This window comes from Plasmodium vivax, chromosome 14 (genome assembly GCF_000002415.2).
Source record: "Plasmodium vivax chromosome 14, whole genome shotgun sequence".
NCBI classification, from domain to species: domain Eukaryota; phylum Apicomplexa; class Aconoidasida; order Haemosporida; family Plasmodiidae; genus Plasmodium; species Plasmodium vivax.
Genome location: NC_009919.1, coordinates 35,715 through 56,066, shown reverse-complemented (window position 1 = coordinate 56,066; position 20,352 = coordinate 35,715). Strand labels below are relative to the sequence as shown.

The following is a 20,352-nucleotide window of genomic DNA, read 5'->3' as shown; positions in this document are numbered from 1 at the left end:
ACAGTTTCTGTAGGAACCTAAAGAGCACAATGAATTGTTTCATTAATAAAAGGTTATGATATAAATTATCATATTATATTATAGTTTATGTTTTTACGTGAAGGCCCAATGAAATAAATTCCATTTATGCTAAAACTATGCAGAACATGGGAACTGTGATGGGTATAATCTCCTTGTGTATATGTATTTGAACAATGGGATATCTTTTTCTTTTTTGAAACAAACATACGTATGTAACTTAGTGAACTGGATATAGTTCCCAGAGATAATTTAATTTGTCAGAATGAAGCCTATATGGCATAAAATGCGACCTTTTACTTGTGATATAAATTTTTAATTATAATGAATTTCAAAATGGAGGTAATAAAATACCGAAGAAAAGCATTTTTAAATTATACTTTCTACAACAACGTTATGGTTACGTTGCAAAAATAATGACTACTGTTACTGTAAAGTCGTGGTTGCACCTATAGTGGCCAACTGCTTCCACTCTAATTTATATAAAAATTAATAACAAATTTTGATAATTTATTTTTAAATAGAACAACTATATGATGAGTTATGTTAAAGCATAAAAATAACATATTTGTTGTAATTTTGGCAGCACAAAAAAAAACATTATTGAATTTAAACAAGACAGTCTTTATCTTGTACTTTAATCATCATACGTTTATAATATGTAGATAGCTTTACATATAGGCATAACTATAAACAAAAGTAATGTGTAAGATAATATGCTATAGCTACACGTAAGAAAAATACAAACGTACCTAAAAAAATATGTACGTAAAATTATAGAACATATTATTTCGTAGGAATATATATGTTCGCATTAGTTAAACCGAAATGTAGATTCAACATTAATACTTTACATATTTATGTTATTAGGACTTGTCTTATAAAATCTCTAACATATTTAGTTACATAAGCTAACGTTTCATATAAAATTTATCTCTAATGTAATTATATTTGTAGCTTATTCTTAACATATTGAACATATTTTAACATTTTTATAAAATGAAATCAAAAATTTTCTTGAAATAATTCATAATAACCTCTATAATACTATTATTATGATAATATTTTTTCTCTATTTTATCAATTTTTACAAAAAGTATTAGTGAAATTATAGTAGTTATAAATATCATAAAAAGCCCTATAGCAACAAATCCTGAACAGCTACCATTAACAGATGCGATAACCAATACAAGAAATGCAATTGATATAAGTAAACCAAAATATTTATTTTCATATAAAAATTTCACTAATTTTCCTCCAAATCTTTTAGGTTTCTTGGCAGATGGAGGAGACCCATGTACCATTTTTCGAACTAAAAAGTTATCTACATTTGAATTTATCTTTCTAATAATAGATTTACATTCATCGAACGATTTAGGTATATTATGAACTTTTTTCTTATTATCTACTGATGATGGTTTTGACTTTTTGCATATGTCTTTCCATATTTCTGCTGCATCTTCGTAATTTTCTTTTAATAAAATTGAAACTTCTTTATAATTTTTTGGAAGATCCGAAATATACTGCCTTGCCTTTTCCTATAAATATGATACATTTGTACGATATGCTTCTGTTGTTTTTTGTTGTAGATAAATCATTTAAAGTGTTATATACTTATATATGTATAAGCTAAAACATAGAATATGAAAAAACGGAAGAATAAACTAAAGGATGTTATTATGGTCTTACCTCAAATGTACAAGATATCAGCCAAGTTAAATTTATAAAAATTAGGGCTATAATAATAGGGCGCAACATTTTTACATATTTTTTTAGTCTTATAATTTTATTGAGATAAGTATATTATTTTTAATGTTATGACAAAGAAGGTCAATAAGAAAAAGTTAGTGTTTCATGAATCATTCAAAAATGTAGGATATATTTTATCATAATCCGTCATTATACAATTTTAAATCTTTTTGATTATTATAATTCTTTTATGTTAGTACGATATGTTCACTATTATGTTTTTCTATTCTCTATATAGTCTTACTTTTGTTATATTAAAATTAATTTTCCGTCTACTTTTGACCAAGGAAATTGTTATTCAGAATAAATAAGTTACATGTAAATATAGAGAAGAATCCTATACAAATAATATCAAAATAGTGCATTAAGCGTATTTTGCTGTAGTTATAAAAACACAATGTTGTAAAAATGATAATATTGGATTGTATAAAATAATAAAAATGGATACTCAGTTATATTATCAATATAAAAATCTGTTTTTCATTACGTAATTTTATTGATTTTATTCGAATTTGTTTATTACTGAGAAAAATGTTTGACCTTTGTAGAAAAATATTTTGAGATATTTTACATATACAGGATGGAGAAATTTTATAAATATTTATAATGCATAAAATGTCAGAATAAGATATGTGGTAGTATGTAGCGTACATCACTTGAAACTAAATTAGATATTTGAATAATTATAATTCCACAACTTTAACAATTTAAGTGCTTTACAAGGAAATTCTAGACTGTTTTATTATTTTCATGGAAATAAAATGCTACGTAAAAATGATGTAGAAGTTGAATGACCATAAAAAAAAGGTAACAAAAAAAAAAAAAAAAAATTGTAAAATTGATTTCTGTATGGTAAATAATGAAAATACATTTATTAGAGAAAATAACAACATATGAAATGTTTAAATAAGCGAATGTTTAAGATTTATTCAGTTTATGTAATAAAAATTAAATTTTGAAAAATTTTATATTTCCTGGGGCCATATATGTACGTTGTTAATTTTTATTACTTTGAAAAAATTTTTGCTAATTTTGTTCTAATTCATTTTTTTAGTCTGCTGCATGCTCACTTTAAAGGCACAATTTCAATTTACATCGTTGTAGTAATAAAAATCGAGTAGTTTTCTATTTGAAAAATTTATTAATTGATTGTGTTTTTTTATAGATGTAAATAAATAAATACCACATTATGGAGAGAGCTATGAGCTAAACAAAATAAAATTAATTTAAAAAATCAAAAGAATAATAAGATTATACATTTTAATTTTCAAAAAGAGCAATATAAACTTTTATATACAAATAGTTCTACTATAATGATAACATACAATTTTATAATGATAACAAAAATAACTTTATATCAGTTATTCGTAATCACACTGTATTACAATTATAGACCGTGCGATTTCTATTAAATGGATATATGATTTGAAAAATATTTAGAAATAACAGCGAAACTAATTTACCTTTTATTTGAAATTAACATATTAAGAAATAAAAATTTGGATTATATTATATTATATAATAAATAGAACTTTATAATCCTTTAAAATAGCTTAAATTCTCAATAGTATATATATGGAGATATCATATTTTTTATGTACCAAATTTATCTATAGAAAGTTCCATATCGGTGGGAATAAGCATACTCTGCAAATATATATGTATTCCCCTTGCCCGCCAAGCTAAATAAGGCACAGGACGATATAATTATAGATTATAAAAAATATAAATTAAATGCTTATAAAATTAAGCATATTTAATATTCTTAAAATAAGTCCATTTTACCATATTTTAATATAAAAAAATTTGTTCTGTTATTATATTTTACGTGAAGCGGTATAGGTTTTTAAATTCGCTTAAATTAAATTTCAAAATTAATGCGATTGTTAATTAATGCATTATTTTGTCTGTATGCATTATTTATAATTGCTTTTGCAAAAATTGCAAGTACATGCTAAGAATGTGCTTTAACAGTGTGGTATAAAAAGAATATACATGAATGTATAACTGTTGATGTCATTGGTTTATCAAAATTTTAATTTTACTGCATGCTTAAGAATCCATTACAAATAGTGACAAGTTTGTACCTGCCAGTATAACTTATTTAACCAATTTTGAACGTACAAAAAGGCTTAATTTAATGCATGATTCGTCAATAAGAAAAATGTGTAGGTATTTTTATGTGAAATAGCTATTTAAATTGGCACATTTCGCAAGTCTACAATATAGTATTCTACGTAGTGACATAACAAATTATCGTTCGAGGAGTAAATTGGAGCATAATGTAAAAAAAAAAAGGAAATGTAGCTACGAAATGTATTTTTTACCTTTGAACGTTCTCTCTTTTTTTATTTATTTTGCTTTTCTCTTTTTGTAATATTCGAATAACATTATCATTATGCTTTATTATTTCGTAACAATTATATTATTAACGTATTTACAACATAGATCTTTTGAATTTAGTAAAATTTGCATGTATTATGCAATATAGTGTAAGCCATAACTGCATAGTCATGTATTTGTCAACAGAGAGAATGATCTTCGTTTTAAGTTATGGAAAGTGTTCACAATAAGACATGCATATCGGTAACAAATGCTTTTAAAAAAAATAAAATATAATTACGAACTGATCGAGGTTGTTATGAGGAATAATCACTTTATAGCATATTTTGCATGCAACGTGGGCAAATATTCAAGCCTTAAGGAATAGTTAAAAAAAAAATGCTTCATTAGTTTGTTTTATATAAAGATATGGATATTTATTTTTTGCTTGTTATTAAAATTTTTATTGGTATAAATTATATAATTTCAAAATAAATTACAATCCTGACCCATTCTTATGCTCTATAACTAAAAGGAATGGTTAAAAATACATTTAAGTGGTTCCAGATGATGAGAGAGTGTGCACTTAAATGGTTTTATTTTACCGAGCAGCTATAGAAATTATGGCTACGGTATTTAGTGATTTATCTGTAAGATTTTATTAATAATACTGTAAGGAAAGGAATGTACACAAATTAAATAAGCATGAACTTATAACGAAATATGTGAACTCTTAAGAATGATGATCTATATGTAGAAGGGGCATAGAAATAGGGAGTGAGAGCCGGTGAATTAACTGATACTTTAGCTTTCGTTTAAGTGCATCTAATGAGATGTTGTATAAATGGGAAACCTTATAATATATTATCTGAAAATTGTTAATAAGGGATTATTTTAAGATAATATTTATCTGAACACACGTGTATACATATTATCACTCCGATAGGAAGCGTTGCTACATGTCCCTAATTTTATAAACCGTAAAAATGCATACAAGCACATGTATTTTTTAAATGTAGATAGCTATTCAAAATGAGATAGGGATCGTGTATTTAATGAAATATGCCTAAACATTTCATTAAAAAAGGCAAAGAGATGAGTGCAGGACAATCATTTCGGTAAAATGATTGGAACCCCTAATTTGATGTTTAAGGGATCAATGGTACAAAATTTTAACTAGCACTTGAAACTCTCTTTCCTTTTTTTTGTGAATTTCCTCTTTTTTTTATATAATTCCTGGATATTTGTGAACAGGAACTCATTTTGAACTTATTATCCTTTTTTGTGTTATGGGGAATAATGCAGTTCCATGATTCCACCTGAGCCAAATTGTCTATGGATAAACAAACAACACTTACTGAGACGTAAGAAAAGCGATAAGAATAAACGCATATGTTATACGTGCAAATTATTTTAAAAAAACAGTACATGTGTTCCCTATTTTGCACATACATTTTTGAAATGTGCAAGCGATTATTTTGGGGGCCTCTACCAAAAATTTATATATGTAATAAAACGGAAAAATCTTTAAGCTTTAGGATCGCGCTAGTAGAAAATGAGCTAAAACACACAATCAATTCGGACTTTTCATTTTTATAAAGGGTTGAATAAAATCTCATGCACCTTTAAAAAAGTTACAAATACGATGCGATTTATATCATATAAAATAGTGAAATGGAAAAGTAGTATGAAGCAGAAGGGGATTAATCTTTCACTGCACTCTTTCAGTAGACAAACCAAGGAGGCTTCAGGATATGCTCCTCTTTTACATTTTTCGATTACGGCACTACCATTAGAGGATACCCAGTTTATTCAAAATATAGATTCAACTTTAGTAGAAGTACAAAATATTTTTCCGTGTCTCATAAACGTATGGGGAGGATAAGAATATGAAAAAAATGCCGATCAGGGAAATCGCTAGACAAAGCATCGGCAAGAGGGGAGGTATTTTATGATAGAAAATGGGAATATAATTATATATATACAATTGTAACCGTGTGTGCAAGAAAAAAAATATATAAATGATTAAAATTTACAAGACCGTTCAATTAAAAGCGGGGTTATTTATTCATTTCTGAATATATTTATGACTGTATGCAAAGGGTTACGCGTAACCGTCCGTTTGTAAAATAATATTCTACAAAATGATAGTTCTACACGAATGAATTGTCACAAAATACGCACAGTCTACTATGGAGAGGGGAACTACTATAAATGTGATAAATGCTTGTAACCTTTGCGTCCGAAGAATCGTATACACTTGAAGAGGAGAAAAGGGGTCATGGTAGCCCAAATCTATATGATGCTAAAATTTATCATAATGATAAGAAGTAAAAAGCGAATTAGCTGAAACTCTCGGCATATGACGATCGTACTAATTATTGTATCCACGTTGTGGAAGCTACACTTACATAAATAGACAATGCATAAGTAAATTGAAATGCCAAGGAACATGCACACCAGCGCACACTATGTGCACAATCATAATTATACAGTACGTACATAGGAAGAGGGTGATAAAAATTGACGAAATGTGAAAAAAAAATAAAACGAATTTAAATGGATTAAAGTATCAATCGTACGGGATACATGCGAAACATTAAAATGATTTATATTATGAACATAAAAATTGATGCATTTAATTGAATAAAATGAGTAAATGCATATATCATAAGATTAAACAACAGATCGGACGGTTGAAAAGTTCGAAATGAAAATGGGTAAAATTATGATAAAATGTGAACTTACAAAAAGGCAGTAACGCAATTTATGCTTTAATATGTTGGACCAATATATCATTATGAAAAATGTTAAATAAATATAAAAATCATTTTTAAATGCGAATAACCAGAATGGTTATGTATGAATTTTTTTACTTCATTTTTTATCAATTTTTGTGCGACAGCCTTGTATTAACTGCTTATATGTTTAATAGTGAAAGGAATTTTTCAATTCCGTTACATGTAATAGGCCCCTTTTTAATTTAAATAATTCTTTGTTAATGTAACCCAATATACAACACACATGTAAAGTTTTTTTTTTTTTTTTTTTTTAAATTCGAAAGAAAAAATAAAAAATACCCTTTCAAATAGCATTACTTGTTTTATTAAAAATGTGCTATGAAACCGAACTGTCTTGAGTAAAAAGTAAATGTATATATGCGTAAAAAAAAATTATTTTTGAAAAATTTTTCAAAAAAAAAAAAAAAAAAAAATGCCAAATATGCATATATCATATTTAATGGAACGTATATCATTTTATTTTCATTGATTTACAAAAGGCACCATATACATTGAAATGTGTATGCACCGTATTTTTACTTATTTCGCTCTTATAAATTAAAAAAAAGATAAATTTATTCTATGTTTTTATTAATATATTTTTTTTTGTTTTGCCCCGACAGCTGAAATTTTTTTTTTTTTTTTTAAATATTTAGACTGAATAAAAAATGCTCGTAATAAAGCATTAAGTTTACGTATGTTCAGACATAAAACGACACATATTTAAGTAAAAATTATTTGCCCTCATTTGCATAATTCTGAGAAGGTAAAAAATAATGTATATGTGCACAATAATTTTATATGTACACGAAATGTGCATACTGTTTGATGATTTTGCTTAATGTGGAAATGTGTAATATACTCAAAAAATATGTAATATTTGTTTAGTAGGGAAAAAAAAAAAAATTATATATATATGTATATATTTCCACATATGTATATATTTCCATATATGTATATATGGAAATATATGTATATATTTCCACATATGTATATATTTTTATATATGTATATATTTCCACATATGTATATATTTCCGTATATGCATATATTTCCATATATGTGTACCTTTGTATTTTCCTCATAAGGTTATATTATTCAATACGTCTTCACATATTTTTGGTGTTGGTAATTTTTACAACACTTTCAAGGTTAGCATAAATTAATATGACTTGACACACTAAAACATTACTTGGAGAAAAAAGAATTACAAAAAATGACTTCACTACGTAATATGCGAGTTTTTTTCCTGTTTGTGCTTTTATTTATAAGTAAAAATGTAATCGGTTATGTGAATGAAAAGGAGAATCTTGAGGAATTAAAATATGTTATTGAGGGTAAGGAAATGTTTGACAATTTAACAGGATTAGAAAAGTTAATAATAGAAACTTTAAAATTTGATAAAGTGCGATTACCCGTGTTAAATCCAAGTCTGAAGGAATACCTGAATATGTCTAATTTTACGATAGTTAAACATAATATTAATAGTGAAAACGTAATTAACCTGGTTGTACCAACTCCAGATGCCGATATCCACGATTTAATAAAATATGAACACGCTACAAAGCAGCAAATAATACAAAAATATGATTCGGAAAACTCGGATTCGATTAAGAGGAAGTTTTTGCTTTTGAAGGCATTAAAAACGACGAAACTTATGTTAATACCTATGTATGCCTATGAGAAAACAAAAGATTTAAAAAAGGCACTAGAAGAATTGAATGCTGTATTTTTCCCGAAAAATGAAGAGCTCGACAAGGAAAATTCTTATCAATATTCCAAATCGTATTTTGAAAAAATTATAAATTATATTAATGGAGTAAAGAGGAGGGAATCCAAAGACAATGCGTATTCGACTATAATAATTGGTGAAGACCTATCCAAAATACAGGAATCTAGTGATTTATTTTTTACGACAAATGATAATATTGAATTTATGAGCAAGTTAGATAAGATAGCTAGTCATTTTGGAATAGCTATGTACAATATAGTCGGTTCTAATCTTGTAGGTAAGCTTTTCCTTTCTCATATTGTAAAAATTGAGTGAATCATTTTGTGGTATATTTTTTGTAGTGATACATTTTATTTGTATATTTTTATTTTTTTCACACCATTGCAGCATTGGGACATTTCGTTGTTCTACAATTAGCCCTTAAGAAATATGATCAATTTTTTAAATTTGGAAAAATGAGATTTTTTAATTGGCAAAAAATTTTAAGTTTTAGTGCAACGGATAGGTTTAGAGTACTCGATGCAATGTGTAATGTACAAGGTGTTCAGGATGTTCAAACAAAACGAAGAATAGTTTATTTGAAAAGTGACAGAACAGCATCGTTTGATGAGTGTAATATATTAGAATTTCTAGTTCATCATTTTAATAAATATCAAAATTCATTAGTTTCGGGTTTATATCAAGAAGACTTTAAGACTCATTACCTGCAAGAGCACTCTGACATAAGAAACGAATTTTTCAAATTCATGTGTAATGATATAAATCATTGTAATATATATAGCAGCAAACTATTTTTAAGTGAAAGTGATACTATGAGACCGTTGAACAGTGACACTCCTTACTATAAGGCGATAAGTGCTTACAACTTATATACAAATTATTTATATTTTACAAGACATTACAATGAATTTACGCCCAACCATATTTTGTACGTACACTTTTTAAACTTAACTGGAATTTTAAGTAATCCCCCAAAAGATATATTTTTGTCATATATGCAGATGCATGCTTTGTGTAGTTCTTCTTATGTATCACCATGTTGCCATTTCGACACCATATATTTATATGTATGAATTAAATTCTTACAGACAACGAGAACAAGGCCTTTGTAACTTCCCTATATTTGCCGGGACATTACAATGGTAAAGAGAGGGGAAATTGGAGTTTATTTTTGCAAATATTTAATCCCGTTATGTTATAAATATGCTCAAGGGAGACTCTTTTTAATTGCAATTTAATATGATTACTTAAATGTTTACACATCTTGATTCTTTTGCAGCCATTGAGTTAGCCTTTGATCAAGAATCTTTGCTTACAGATCTGATAGAAAACCTACTGCAATGTAATTTTTTAAAGATTTAACAGGCGTATTACCCTGATTTGTAGTTACCATGGAAATATTAGAAAAACAATTTTTGTCACATTTTCTATAAAATTTGTATTGACCATCTAATTATGAATAAAAACATTTTTTAATTTACAGGTGTTGAAAAATGTAATTCAATAGATGAACCCCAAAAAAAATCGGAAAATGATGATAGTTCAAACTCAGATTATGGTGAAAGCAAATCAACGAAATGTAATCTTTGCAAGGGAGTATTCACATATATAAACTCGAAGCACGAAGAGGCACCGTCTATGTTGCAAAAATTTTTCACTTTTGTTACGAAAATTATTAACATAAATAGCGTAAGCACATTAGTAAGAAATTTGGGTGTTTATGAAGAATATGACAACTTTTTAACAAACGATATCGACTGGTACAAGTTTTTACTGCTACTGAGGCTTACGTCCTATAAAAGTAATTAAAGAACGATATAGAGAAAAAAAGAAAATTAGTAGTACAAATAGACAGCACGAACCATTACGTTTTCCTTAAAAATGAAGAGAATATTAGCGAAACAGTAGTTTTTCCTTTATTTTGTCGTAAGACATGATATTATTCAACATGATACATCTCCTCCCCTTTTATAGAAATTGCCGAAAAGGATGTCGGAGAAGCAATGTATTTAGACTTGAAGAAAGAAGATAAGTTTAATAAAACTATTGTAACGAATTATTGGTATCCATCGTATTTAAAAAAGGCTTATACTTTGTACGTACGAAATAAATTGGCTATCAATCTAGTAGAAAGTAAGACATAGACTATATATATTATTTTTATTTCCTATTTATTGTGAACTTCCCTTTAATGCTTTTTCTTTGTTTTTATAAATCCATTTGTAATATGTGTTTCTAATTTTTCAATATTCATTTTAAAACTTCCATCCTTTTAGAGTTAGAGAATTTACTAAGTAAAGGAGCAATAGAGAAAATGAAAAAGAGTGTAAGGTTTTTGCTTCACGTAAATTCCTTTTTACAATTGGATTTTTTTCACAACCTAAATGAACCGGGACCTAGAGAAGATCGAATGCATCCGCTGTCTATGGTACTTGAGAATCAATTTGCGCAATGGAGTTCAAACTCTAGTTTAGGTTACTTTTTTTTAAATTATGATGATCCTACTACAAGAAAACAAATGCATGAAAAACTCAGATCAGATAGATTGGTAATACCCAAATTTCATAAAGTGTCTGTTATGCTAAAAAATCACATTAGCAAAGCTTATGAATCTTATTTTAATCAGAGACATGTAAAGAATTTATACAAAAATTATGATAGTTTTAATATAAATAATAAAATTATACTAATGAAAGATTCGTACGAATCGTATTTAGAGAATTACCAGGATATAATTTTTTTAGCAGATATATTTAATATAAGAAAATATTTGACTGCTACTCCCAAAGCAAAAAGAGTTTCAGATAGGCTATACTATTATATTCATAACATTTTGGGTAACTCTGTAAACTTCTATAAATATGGTATGATATATGGGTTTGTGATTAATAAAGAATATTTTAAAGAAGTTGCAAATGAACTGTTTTCAATTTTTAAATTGAACCAGCATATCTTTACGGATATTTCTTTTTTGGAAACTGTTTATTTACTCAGTAGAAAAATTGAAAGTAGTTTTAACGCGCAAAGGAGAAATGATAAAATAGTAAGATGCATTTATTTGGCGTATGCGTAAATATTGCAAACTTCAATAGTTATTTGTGCATTTTTTTTTTTTTTTATTATCTCATTTGCGTGTCCACTTTTTAGCAGTTTTTCAAACGTTTCCTTTTTGTCTATATATTTTTATTTATAAAGATAAATACATTACATGATCTTATCATTTTCTTTTTTATTTTACAGAGCATTAGCAATTTGTTTTTTTTAAATGTCTCAAGTAATTACTCAAAAATGAGCAAAGCAGAAAGGTTAGAAGATTTAAACAATTCCATGGCATCCAGATTTTTTTCAAAAACATTTTTTTCCACATTTCAAACAATGTTTGTTTCAATGATAAGTAGAAAAGTAGATAAGCTTGATAAAAAATATGGAACTGCTACTATGCTAGGGGTAACGTTGAGTGAAAAGGCATTTATGAATTATGCATTTATCTATTATGGTAGCATAATGGATAATATAACAAATAGCCTTGTTCCTATATATGCAAAAAAACCGATAGAACAATTAAAATATGGAAAAATATTTATATTATCGAATTATTTTATGTTATCTTCACAAATATTTTCATTATTAAATTTAAATAATTTAAGCCAATTGTGTGAATATCAAGCTATAAGTAGTTCTGCTTATTATTCTGGAAAGAAGCTTGGTCGATTTATTGATAAAAAAATGTTACCTATTGTTGTATATTATTTAAAAATGAGAGTTGAAGGAGTTAAAACTGATCCTAGTGAATTTACTAACGCATGGACAGTTATTAAAAGACCTGATTTTCACCCTGCTATTTGTATTACTGTGCACATGATTACTAATTTATATTTCGATACTCCAATTGCTTTTCCCTTTTCAATGGGTGCGAAATTAGGTGAACAAACTGAACATATGCCAGCTCTAAAACCAAGTTCGAAACCATTTGTTTTTGGGTTCACAAAAATGCTTTGGTTGGAATTACTTAATGGAATGGCTTGCGTTTTTGCTGTGTTCCCTTTTGTGCGTTACTATGCTTTTCAGCAGAATTTTGTTTATTTTTTCGTAAACCCATTCCGTTTTATGGATAGGTTTAATACTCCAGCTGATTCTTATGTTAAAAATATTGCTCGAACATATTTTAGAAGATATACAACAGATGAAATAATAAAGTTTGCAGAAAGATCCATATTAAATATTAAAAGACAAGGTAAAATGGAAGAAGCAGTAAAGGCTAGGTTGGAGATTAAAAAGATTAATGAGCATCCAATTATACAAGGTTTAAAAGAAGATTTTCCTATGATAGCACCACAAGAATATGAAAGATTGCAAAAAATGAATACTGCATTATATGGAGATGACAATTTACTTTTTGATTCGCTGGATGAAGAAGAAAAATTTTTAAATGACAAATATACAATTTCAGAAGTTTTGGAAGAAGAGGAAACGGAATCCATACCAGAGTCTAATAAAAGTTCTCAAGGTGAAAGTGAAAGTAAAACTAATAATAAAGAAAATAAGAATGAAGGAGAGAAAAAAGATACAAAGAAATCTCCAGAAGCAACTTCTGGTGAAAATAATAAAAAAGAAATATTTGAACCCGGTTACGAAGATGAACAGAATGAATTAAATGCAGGAGTTGAACAAGAACTAAATGAAGATGAAGATATGCTCGATGAAAAACTAATGATTAAGAGAAAACCAATAGAAGAGGAAGAATAAGTATTATCGTTAGATCGCAATGACATAATATTTATTTCTGTGGAAATCATTATAAATCCTTTTTTTTGCGCGCTATTATATTATATAATAGCATCGCACACACATGCAAAATGTGTGAATTAGAATTTTGTCATAAATGTGAATAGTAAATATATTTACTCTTTTTTTAAAATATTACTTAGAAGAAATAGATATCTTTTCTTTTGTAATATTTTTAGTACTAATGTTTTAGGCTATTTTTTCCTTTTCTTGTTCAAGTAGCCTTTAGTATAATTTTTTTTTTTTGCTCTACTTTCGCTTTAGTTTTTCCTATTTGGTTTGTTTAAGCTTTTAAGAAAATATTGTTTTTACAATATTTAATAAGTGTTTGAAGTTTTTTTATAAAAATATTTAGGTTTTAAAATTATGTTTTTTCTTTTTGTTTAAAAAAAAATAATAAATTTGTTAACATTTTAAAATAGACACAACCTTTTTAATAAGATAGTCATTTTGTTAGCACTTATATTGTAGCATTAATGGCGTCATAATTGCCTTTTTGAAATTAAGCAATAATGGAGGACGCGCATAAATATAATTTCAAAACTAGAAAAAAAAATTAGATTATTTCTATGGATAACACATAATATATCATATGTTTAACATTATGAATTTTTATAATTACTTTTATTTTACAGTATTCGAGTGCTCACGTGTGTGTGCACTTGTCGACTGTTTTTTTAATGTATAACCGAGCGAAATAATTGCAACTTAAAATTATGCAAAAAATACGGCGCTCGAATGTGAATTTGAATACCAAGTGACTAAAGTTTGATGTTTATATTTTTCATAAACAGGATCAACATGTTCGCATATTTTGTATCATTTTAAGCGTTTGTGTAAGTACCTCAGTTCTCATCGAATTGAATTGCTCTACCCTCTAACGGAATTTAATTTCATAATTAATGATACTAAATGGGAGTAAAGCATAAAGCACGTTCAACAATATGTACCATTTTTAATAGCCTTTCTGCTACATTAATATTACGAAATGTAGAATGACAAAGGAGAGGTTAAGCACCAACTATTAGATTTAGAAAAACAAATGAACTCAAAAAAGATAATCAGCATATAGTGCACAGTATGAAGGGCAAAATGATTGCGATTCTTCATGCACCATACATATTTAAGACGTCTGTAAGAATCAAATAATTACCATAAAATAATAAAAAGAATTTGCAGAATATATGCATTCATATGACAAGGGTTATCAAAACATGGGAACTGCAAAATTTAAGCATTTCTTAGAGAACAATGGCTTCTATGTTAACTAGAAAATATTTATGAAGTGCGTTATATTTTCTTCTATTTAAACAAACTTATTTACGTTTCAATTTTTTTTTTTATTGAATAATGCTACCTTAAATGTGTACTGTTAAATGCTTAACTGCACCAATGTGTGTACCCACATAAAGCGATTAAAAAGGGTGACTGTTTTTTTTTTCAGCTATTTACACATTCCGCCCAAATTGTATCTACATAAATTTAGATAACATTTATAGAGTTATATAAAAATAAGGAAAGGTTCGGAGGAATATGCAGGTGAATATAAAATGAATATAATGATTAAATCGCTTAAAGGTTTATCATTTTTCACACAAATATATATTCAAAAAAAAAAAAAAAAAATTAAAAATTATACATTCTTTCTATCATGCTTATGTGAAGATGAATGATTTGAATATATAAATAAGAGCAACTTCGGTATGTTAATTAAAGCACTTAAACATTTATGTAACGTGGAACACATATATTTTTGTAAATAAAAAAAAAAAAAAATTCCTCTTAAAAGAACGCATTTATCCAATATCATATAACAAAACTATTAATGTAAATAAATAATATGTAATGGGTGGCTTTTCCATATTATTCCGAATAAAAGTGATTCATAGCAGAACACGTGTTTCGAATAAAAAGGAAAAAATTAAAAAGCTAGAATGTTTCCATAATTGCGTATGTTTGTACATTAATCAGTTTTATATGTAAATTTTTACCCTTTTGCTTTATAAAACTTTAAACAGTGGTTCATCAAATTAACATTTTTGCCTTAAAGATTAGAAAGCAAAGGTTTTTATTATTGATGGTTTTGATGGTTTTGAAGATTTTTTTGCATTTTCCTTGTTTATTCTTTCGACTTTTTTCTTATAATGGCATTTCTTTAATTTAAAGATGGTATATCCTACTGCTGAGGCAGCTAATAGGGCTGATATGATATAATAGGTAACATTTTGCAATACACTAAAAACGGCTATGATTACTGCACACAGTGCAATTGGTATTAGAACTTTAACGTATTTCACAATATGCAAAATTTTTTTATGCTCTGAAGAATCATTCTCATCATCATCTAAGTCGGAACTGAATAAAGATAACAACTGATCTTCATACATTTTATCAAATTTATTGAACATTTTCGTTATCCACAATATTATTTTTTTCTTTTTTATGTTTAATAATGATAATTTACTGTTTCCATCATAATCTTTTTTTGATGATGCCTTTTTTAATGTTTCTCTTTTTGGGGGTTGAGAATTATTTTCGTAATGGTTCAATACATAAATTAATTTTTCAATGTTGTCACTTTTTTTCAATTCAGAAATTATTTCTTCAGAATCGTCAGAATATTTCAATACATAAAATAGTCTTTCAAGTGCGTTACCATTTTGTAGTTCATTAAGTATTTTTTTAAAGCTAGGATCATTTTTTAATTCACGAACTGCTGTTTCAACATTACTAAAATATTTTAATTTATTAAGTATTTTTTCGACATTTTGGGCATATGACAATGCACTTGATCTACTTTTAGTATAAGGACTTTTTCTCACATCATTGGAATATCTTTCATAGCTATTTTTGGGAAAATCTTCTGAAAAGTCAATTAATGGTTTTCCTGAACCATTTCTTGGTTGATCATCTACATATTTTAGAACTCTTTTTTCTGATTCAAAATTGGTTCCTTTTAGTAAATCGTTATACATCTTATCAAAATGTGCATTAGGTCTTCCATTTTTCTTTAAATCACTGAAATCACTTTTATAATTCTGATGTCTCCTTGGTTCATCATCATAATATGATAATTCGTGAGCTTTATCTTTAGATTCGTAGTTGCCTTTTTTATATGCACTATTAAATAGTTTCTCAGAATAGAAGTCATCTTTTAATGTACTATATCTTTTTTCAAAATTATCGTTATCTCTGTATGCACTTGATCTTTTTTCATTTGGCTTTTTATAACTTAATGAATTGTGTAGTTTTTCAAAGTCGTCCGTAGAATCAACTAAACTGGGCTCTTTTGTTGATTGTTTGTTAACATTTTGGTAATTTTGTTGTTTTACGAAACCGTCAACTGGACGAATTATAGTTGGTTTTTTCACAGGTTGTCTGTTAACATTAATAGAATTGTGGAGCTTTCCGAAGTCGTCAGAAGGAGTAATTGCAGTTGGTTTGTCCGTAGGTTGTCTGTTAACATTAATAGAATTGTGGAGCTTTCCGAAGTCGTCAGAAGGAGTAATTGCAGTTGGTTTGTCCGTAGGTTGTTTGTTGACGTTAATAGAATTGTGGAGCTTTTCGAAGTCGTCAGTAGGAGCAATTATAGTTGGTTTGTTCACAGGTTGTTTGTTAACGTTAATAGAATTGTGGAGTTTTCCGAAGTCATCAGAAGGAGCAAGTTTATTTACTCTTTTTGCAGAATCGCTGTACAAATTTTGGGAACTACTTTGTTTTGCGTAATCGTTAGAAACAGTAAATGGGTTCGTCTGTTTCGCAGGTTGGTTGTTCAATTTTTGTAAATTTTGCACTTTTCCAAAATCTTCAAATTCTATTAAATTTACATCCTTGTCAACATTCTTATTGTTGTCTTTAAAATTGAATGTGTTGTGCAATTTTACAATATCATCATCATATTCATAGGGGTTCATTTGTCTTTTTTTGTTTTCATCTTTCATCAATGAATTTAATCCTTTTTGGAAGTTTTCTTCCTGTATTAACGCATTAAACCTTTTTGCAAAGTTGAAATTGTCATCAGTTTCTTCTTCTCCATCTTCTATTAATCCTATCAACTTTTCTTTAAGGAAGGCATTTCTCTGTTCTGCAATTACTTCTTCATCCTCCCTTAATACCCTACCAGCTCTTGCAGCTAATGAGTTGTTTTTGCCGTGTTCCTCAATCCATGATTTACCGGTGGCAGATGACTAAAAGGGGAAGGCAAAATGGGTGGATGTGTTACAAAGTAGGATTATTTGCATATTCGGGGAATTTTCACTTCAGCATAAAAGTACGCAAGAATGTGCACATATATACATATATACGTAAATATATACATATATACGTAAATATATACATATATATGTAAATATATACACTGAAAGGGGGAAAAAAGGGCATAAAATATTATGCGCGAATCGGCATTATACCTCATTAGAATACTGGCATACCCACACCAAAAGGGAAACCGCGAAAAATTTAGTTAAGGATGAATAGTTCGTTTTTTCTTTCATGTGACTCTCTTATATGTTTCTAAAACATTTGGAATGCTATAGTTTTTTTATATATTATGAAATTTGTAGTAAATTTCGAACAGTGTTTATTTTTCTAAATTTATTATACTTTTGGCAATATAATAAAAAAGAAATAAACATTTCAATTTTTCTAAATTATGCATAAAAAATTACATAAAAAAATATATATGTATAAAAAGCAAAAAACTGAATTAAATAAAAATATTTTAACAAATATTTTATTACGTAAAAATGGCAGGAATGATAAATAAATAAAATAAATTGCGTAAAAAATGGAAAAATATATGAATGCATTTTTTGCTTATATCACGCGTATTTGTAATTTATGTGGTATCTATTTTTGCCGAACAAAATACGTTTTACCCTTAAAATTTATTTTTTTGAAAAAAACGGAAAAATATATAAAAAAAAAGTGAAAATATTATATATACGGTTTGCATCCTTTTAGATATAAATTGGATAATAAAATAATAAAAAATGCTTCATATTATATATTTATATATATAAATTAGAAAAGGTGGGTGGTAATACGTATTATTTTGCAATGGAAATATAATGTAGAATTAAAATAACATAAAATAAAAAGTAAACACTTTCAAATTGTAAAATAAATCACGTCTCATTATAAAAAATGTTTAATAATTTTTTTAAATAGTATAAATTGCAAAAAGTTGATAGAAAAAATAATTAAAAAAAAAAGTATAGAGGAATAATAAACATATATCCCATGGTACATGCAATTTATGCGAAAATTAACTTTGCCATAATATATTAAAGTTTAAAACTGTAAATTGTAATTTATTCAGAAAAATTATGAATTTATGGGAAAAGAAAAAAATCCATTATTTAAAAAATATGTAGTAAAATATATTAAAAATTTTTATAGTAAATTTTTTATTATATTATGTCAAATGTTATCATTATAAATATTACATTTTTATTATGAACATTTAAAGAATGGTATTTTTAGAGGAGTTACGTATATTACGCGAAAACCTTCGAAATTGACGTAACACGATGGACAAAATTATTTCACCCCCCCAAAACATTTCATGTACGCGCATATTTTTTTTGAATTTTCGTTTTACCCTGCTTCAACGAAAAGGAACCATATGTAAATACAAAATTAATTAAAAAAAAAAAAATAAACATATATATATTATAGGCAAACGATGAATAATACTATGTAGTTTGTAAAAATATAGAACGCACAATTTATAAAAATATAAATGGAAAAACATATAGTTATAAACACCTGTTAACATGAAAATGTAAAATATGTCTTGAATTTGATGACATTACAGAGGTGTGGGGGGTATTAAAATAACTTTTTAGTAAAAAAAATACCTAAAAACTTATAAATTAAGCATCAAATGATAAGGATTCAACTTATTATAGAAATAAATAGTTCGCGTTTTTATTAGTGAACCGATTTTTGCTGACCAAACTTATTCTGTTAAAGTATTGTTTTTTCCTAATTGCATTATTGCACTATACAATATGCCATTTGGAAAATATGAGTATGTATAGTACACGACGAAAAAAAGGAATGTTATGAAAAGCACATATTTGCGTACTTTCAATTTGTACATGAACTATTTAAGGTTACGTATAAATGGGGAAAGCAACTTCATATAGTTCTTTATAGAATGTGTGCATAGCAGAAATAAAACTGAACATTTCTAATAACAAAATAAGACATGAACAACATATGTTGTTCTTATGAAAAGCATTACTATGTTGTCTTTTTAAGTAGATAAGGATTTTTTATGTAAAATTGGATGTTTACAAGGGGATTATGTTTTGATGAGCTAAATGCGCTACGTTTCCTTTTGGGCTATTATTTATAAGACACGTTTATAACAAGCGGTGAAACGTGTGTGTGATTTTTAATTTAAAACTTCTTCGCACTGTTTATTTTCATAAATATTTGTCAGCAATCGTTTTACTACTACTTACGTATTAACATTAGGAAATATTAAATTTTTTATTGTAGACCATGCTAATAGCCATTTTAACTTCATTGTGTATTTGCCGGGGGAGTTTTTCCCTGGTTATGTGCTGCCCCCCTGACATGCACTACTATTTTAAACATAAACATTTTTTGCAAACTTCAACCGTGTAATGTTGACGGTGAGACGTCTATGTATATTGCCCATTATAGTGATAAACAACGAATACTAAAATTTAAACGCGTCAAAAGGTGAATTACAAATGTTTTACAAGAAAAATGGACATGGTAATATTTCTCTATTGAGGCAATGTCGTAGTGATTCTTTATCATGAGAATTGATTTTCTGGAAAAATCGTTTCAAATATTTCGAATAAAGATGAAATATATATTCGTTGCACACAATTTATAAAAATAATAAAAATGTATATATCATATGAATAGTTTTTTTTATGGAGTATAATGAATCCTTTTCCGTGAAATGGCTATTATGTTTAGTTA

At 27.0% G+C, this 20,352-nt stretch overlaps 2 protein-coding genes across 2 annotated transcripts, besides 24 other annotated features; one reads left to right on the top strand and one right to left on the bottom strand.

Moving 5' to 3' along the window:
* Positions 1 to 1,106: 1,106 nt before the first annotated feature.
* Positions 1,107 to 1,165: a microsatellite.
* A 253-nt stretch (positions 1,166 to 1,418) lies between these two features.
* Positions 1,419 to 1,443: a microsatellite.
* Positions 1,444 to 5,041: 3,598 nt separating this feature from the next.
* Positions 5,042 to 5,102: a microsatellite.
* A 54-nt stretch (positions 5,103 to 5,156) lies between these two features.
* Positions 5,157 to 5,180: a microsatellite.
* An 88-nt stretch (positions 5,181 to 5,268) lies between these two features.
* Positions 5,269 to 5,288: a microsatellite.
* A 637-nt stretch (positions 5,289 to 5,925) lies between these two features.
* Positions 5,926 to 5,967: a microsatellite.
* Positions 5,968 to 6,323: 356 nt separating this feature from the next.
* Positions 6,324 to 6,384: a microsatellite.
* Positions 6,385 to 6,678: 294 nt separating this feature from the next.
* Positions 6,679 to 6,721: a microsatellite.
* A 178-nt stretch (positions 6,722 to 6,899) lies between these two features.
* Positions 6,900 to 6,924: a microsatellite.
* Positions 6,925 to 7,159: 235 nt separating this feature from the next.
* Positions 7,160 to 7,179: a microsatellite.
* A 685-nt stretch (positions 7,180 to 7,864) lies between these two features.
* Positions 7,865 to 7,889: a microsatellite.
* A 196-nt stretch (positions 7,890 to 8,085) lies between these two features.
* PVX_121885 (cytoadherence linked asexual protein, CLAG, putative) lies at positions 8,086 to 13,347 on the top strand (the record flags this gene model as incomplete). Its single annotated transcript, XM_001616889.1, has 8 exons — positions 8,086 to 8,878; positions 8,989 to 9,564; positions 9,690 to 9,743; positions 9,881 to 9,943; positions 10,085 to 10,402; positions 10,576 to 10,734; positions 10,878 to 11,644; positions 11,842 to 13,347. The coding sequence occupies 8 exons, from the start codon at positions 8,086 to 8,088 to the stop codon at positions 13,345 to 13,347; spliced, it is 4,236 nt and encodes a 1,411-aa protein (XP_001616939.1).
* Positions 11,942 to 11,997: a microsatellite.
* Positions 12,302 to 12,324: a microsatellite.
* Positions 13,348 to 14,476: 1,129 nt separating the features above from the next.
* Positions 14,477 to 14,521: a microsatellite.
* A 295-nt stretch (positions 14,522 to 14,816) lies between these two features.
* Positions 14,817 to 14,849: a microsatellite.
* Positions 14,850 to 15,150: 301 nt separating this feature from the next.
* Positions 15,151 to 15,171: a microsatellite.
* Positions 15,172 to 15,437: 266 nt separating this feature from the next.
* PVX_121880 (hypothetical protein) lies at positions 15,438 to 18,423 on the bottom strand (the record flags this gene model as incomplete). Its single annotated transcript, XM_001616888.1, has 2 exons — positions 17,796 to 18,423; positions 15,438 to 17,573 (listed from the first exon to the last, which is right to left on the bottom strand). The coding sequence occupies exons 1-2, from the start codon at positions 17,877 to 17,879 to the stop codon at positions 15,438 to 15,440; spliced, it is 2,220 nt and encodes a 739-aa protein (XP_001616938.1). The 5' UTR covers positions 17,880 to 18,423.
* Positions 16,480 to 16,511: a microsatellite.
* Positions 16,580 to 16,608: a microsatellite.
* Positions 16,734 to 16,754: a microsatellite.
* Positions 16,978 to 17,030: a microsatellite.
* Positions 17,435 to 17,568: a microsatellite.
* Positions 18,200 to 18,226: a microsatellite.
* Positions 18,310 to 18,336: a microsatellite.
* Positions 18,396 to 18,437: a microsatellite.
* Between the last annotated feature and the right edge of the window lie 1,915 nt (positions 18,438 to 20,352).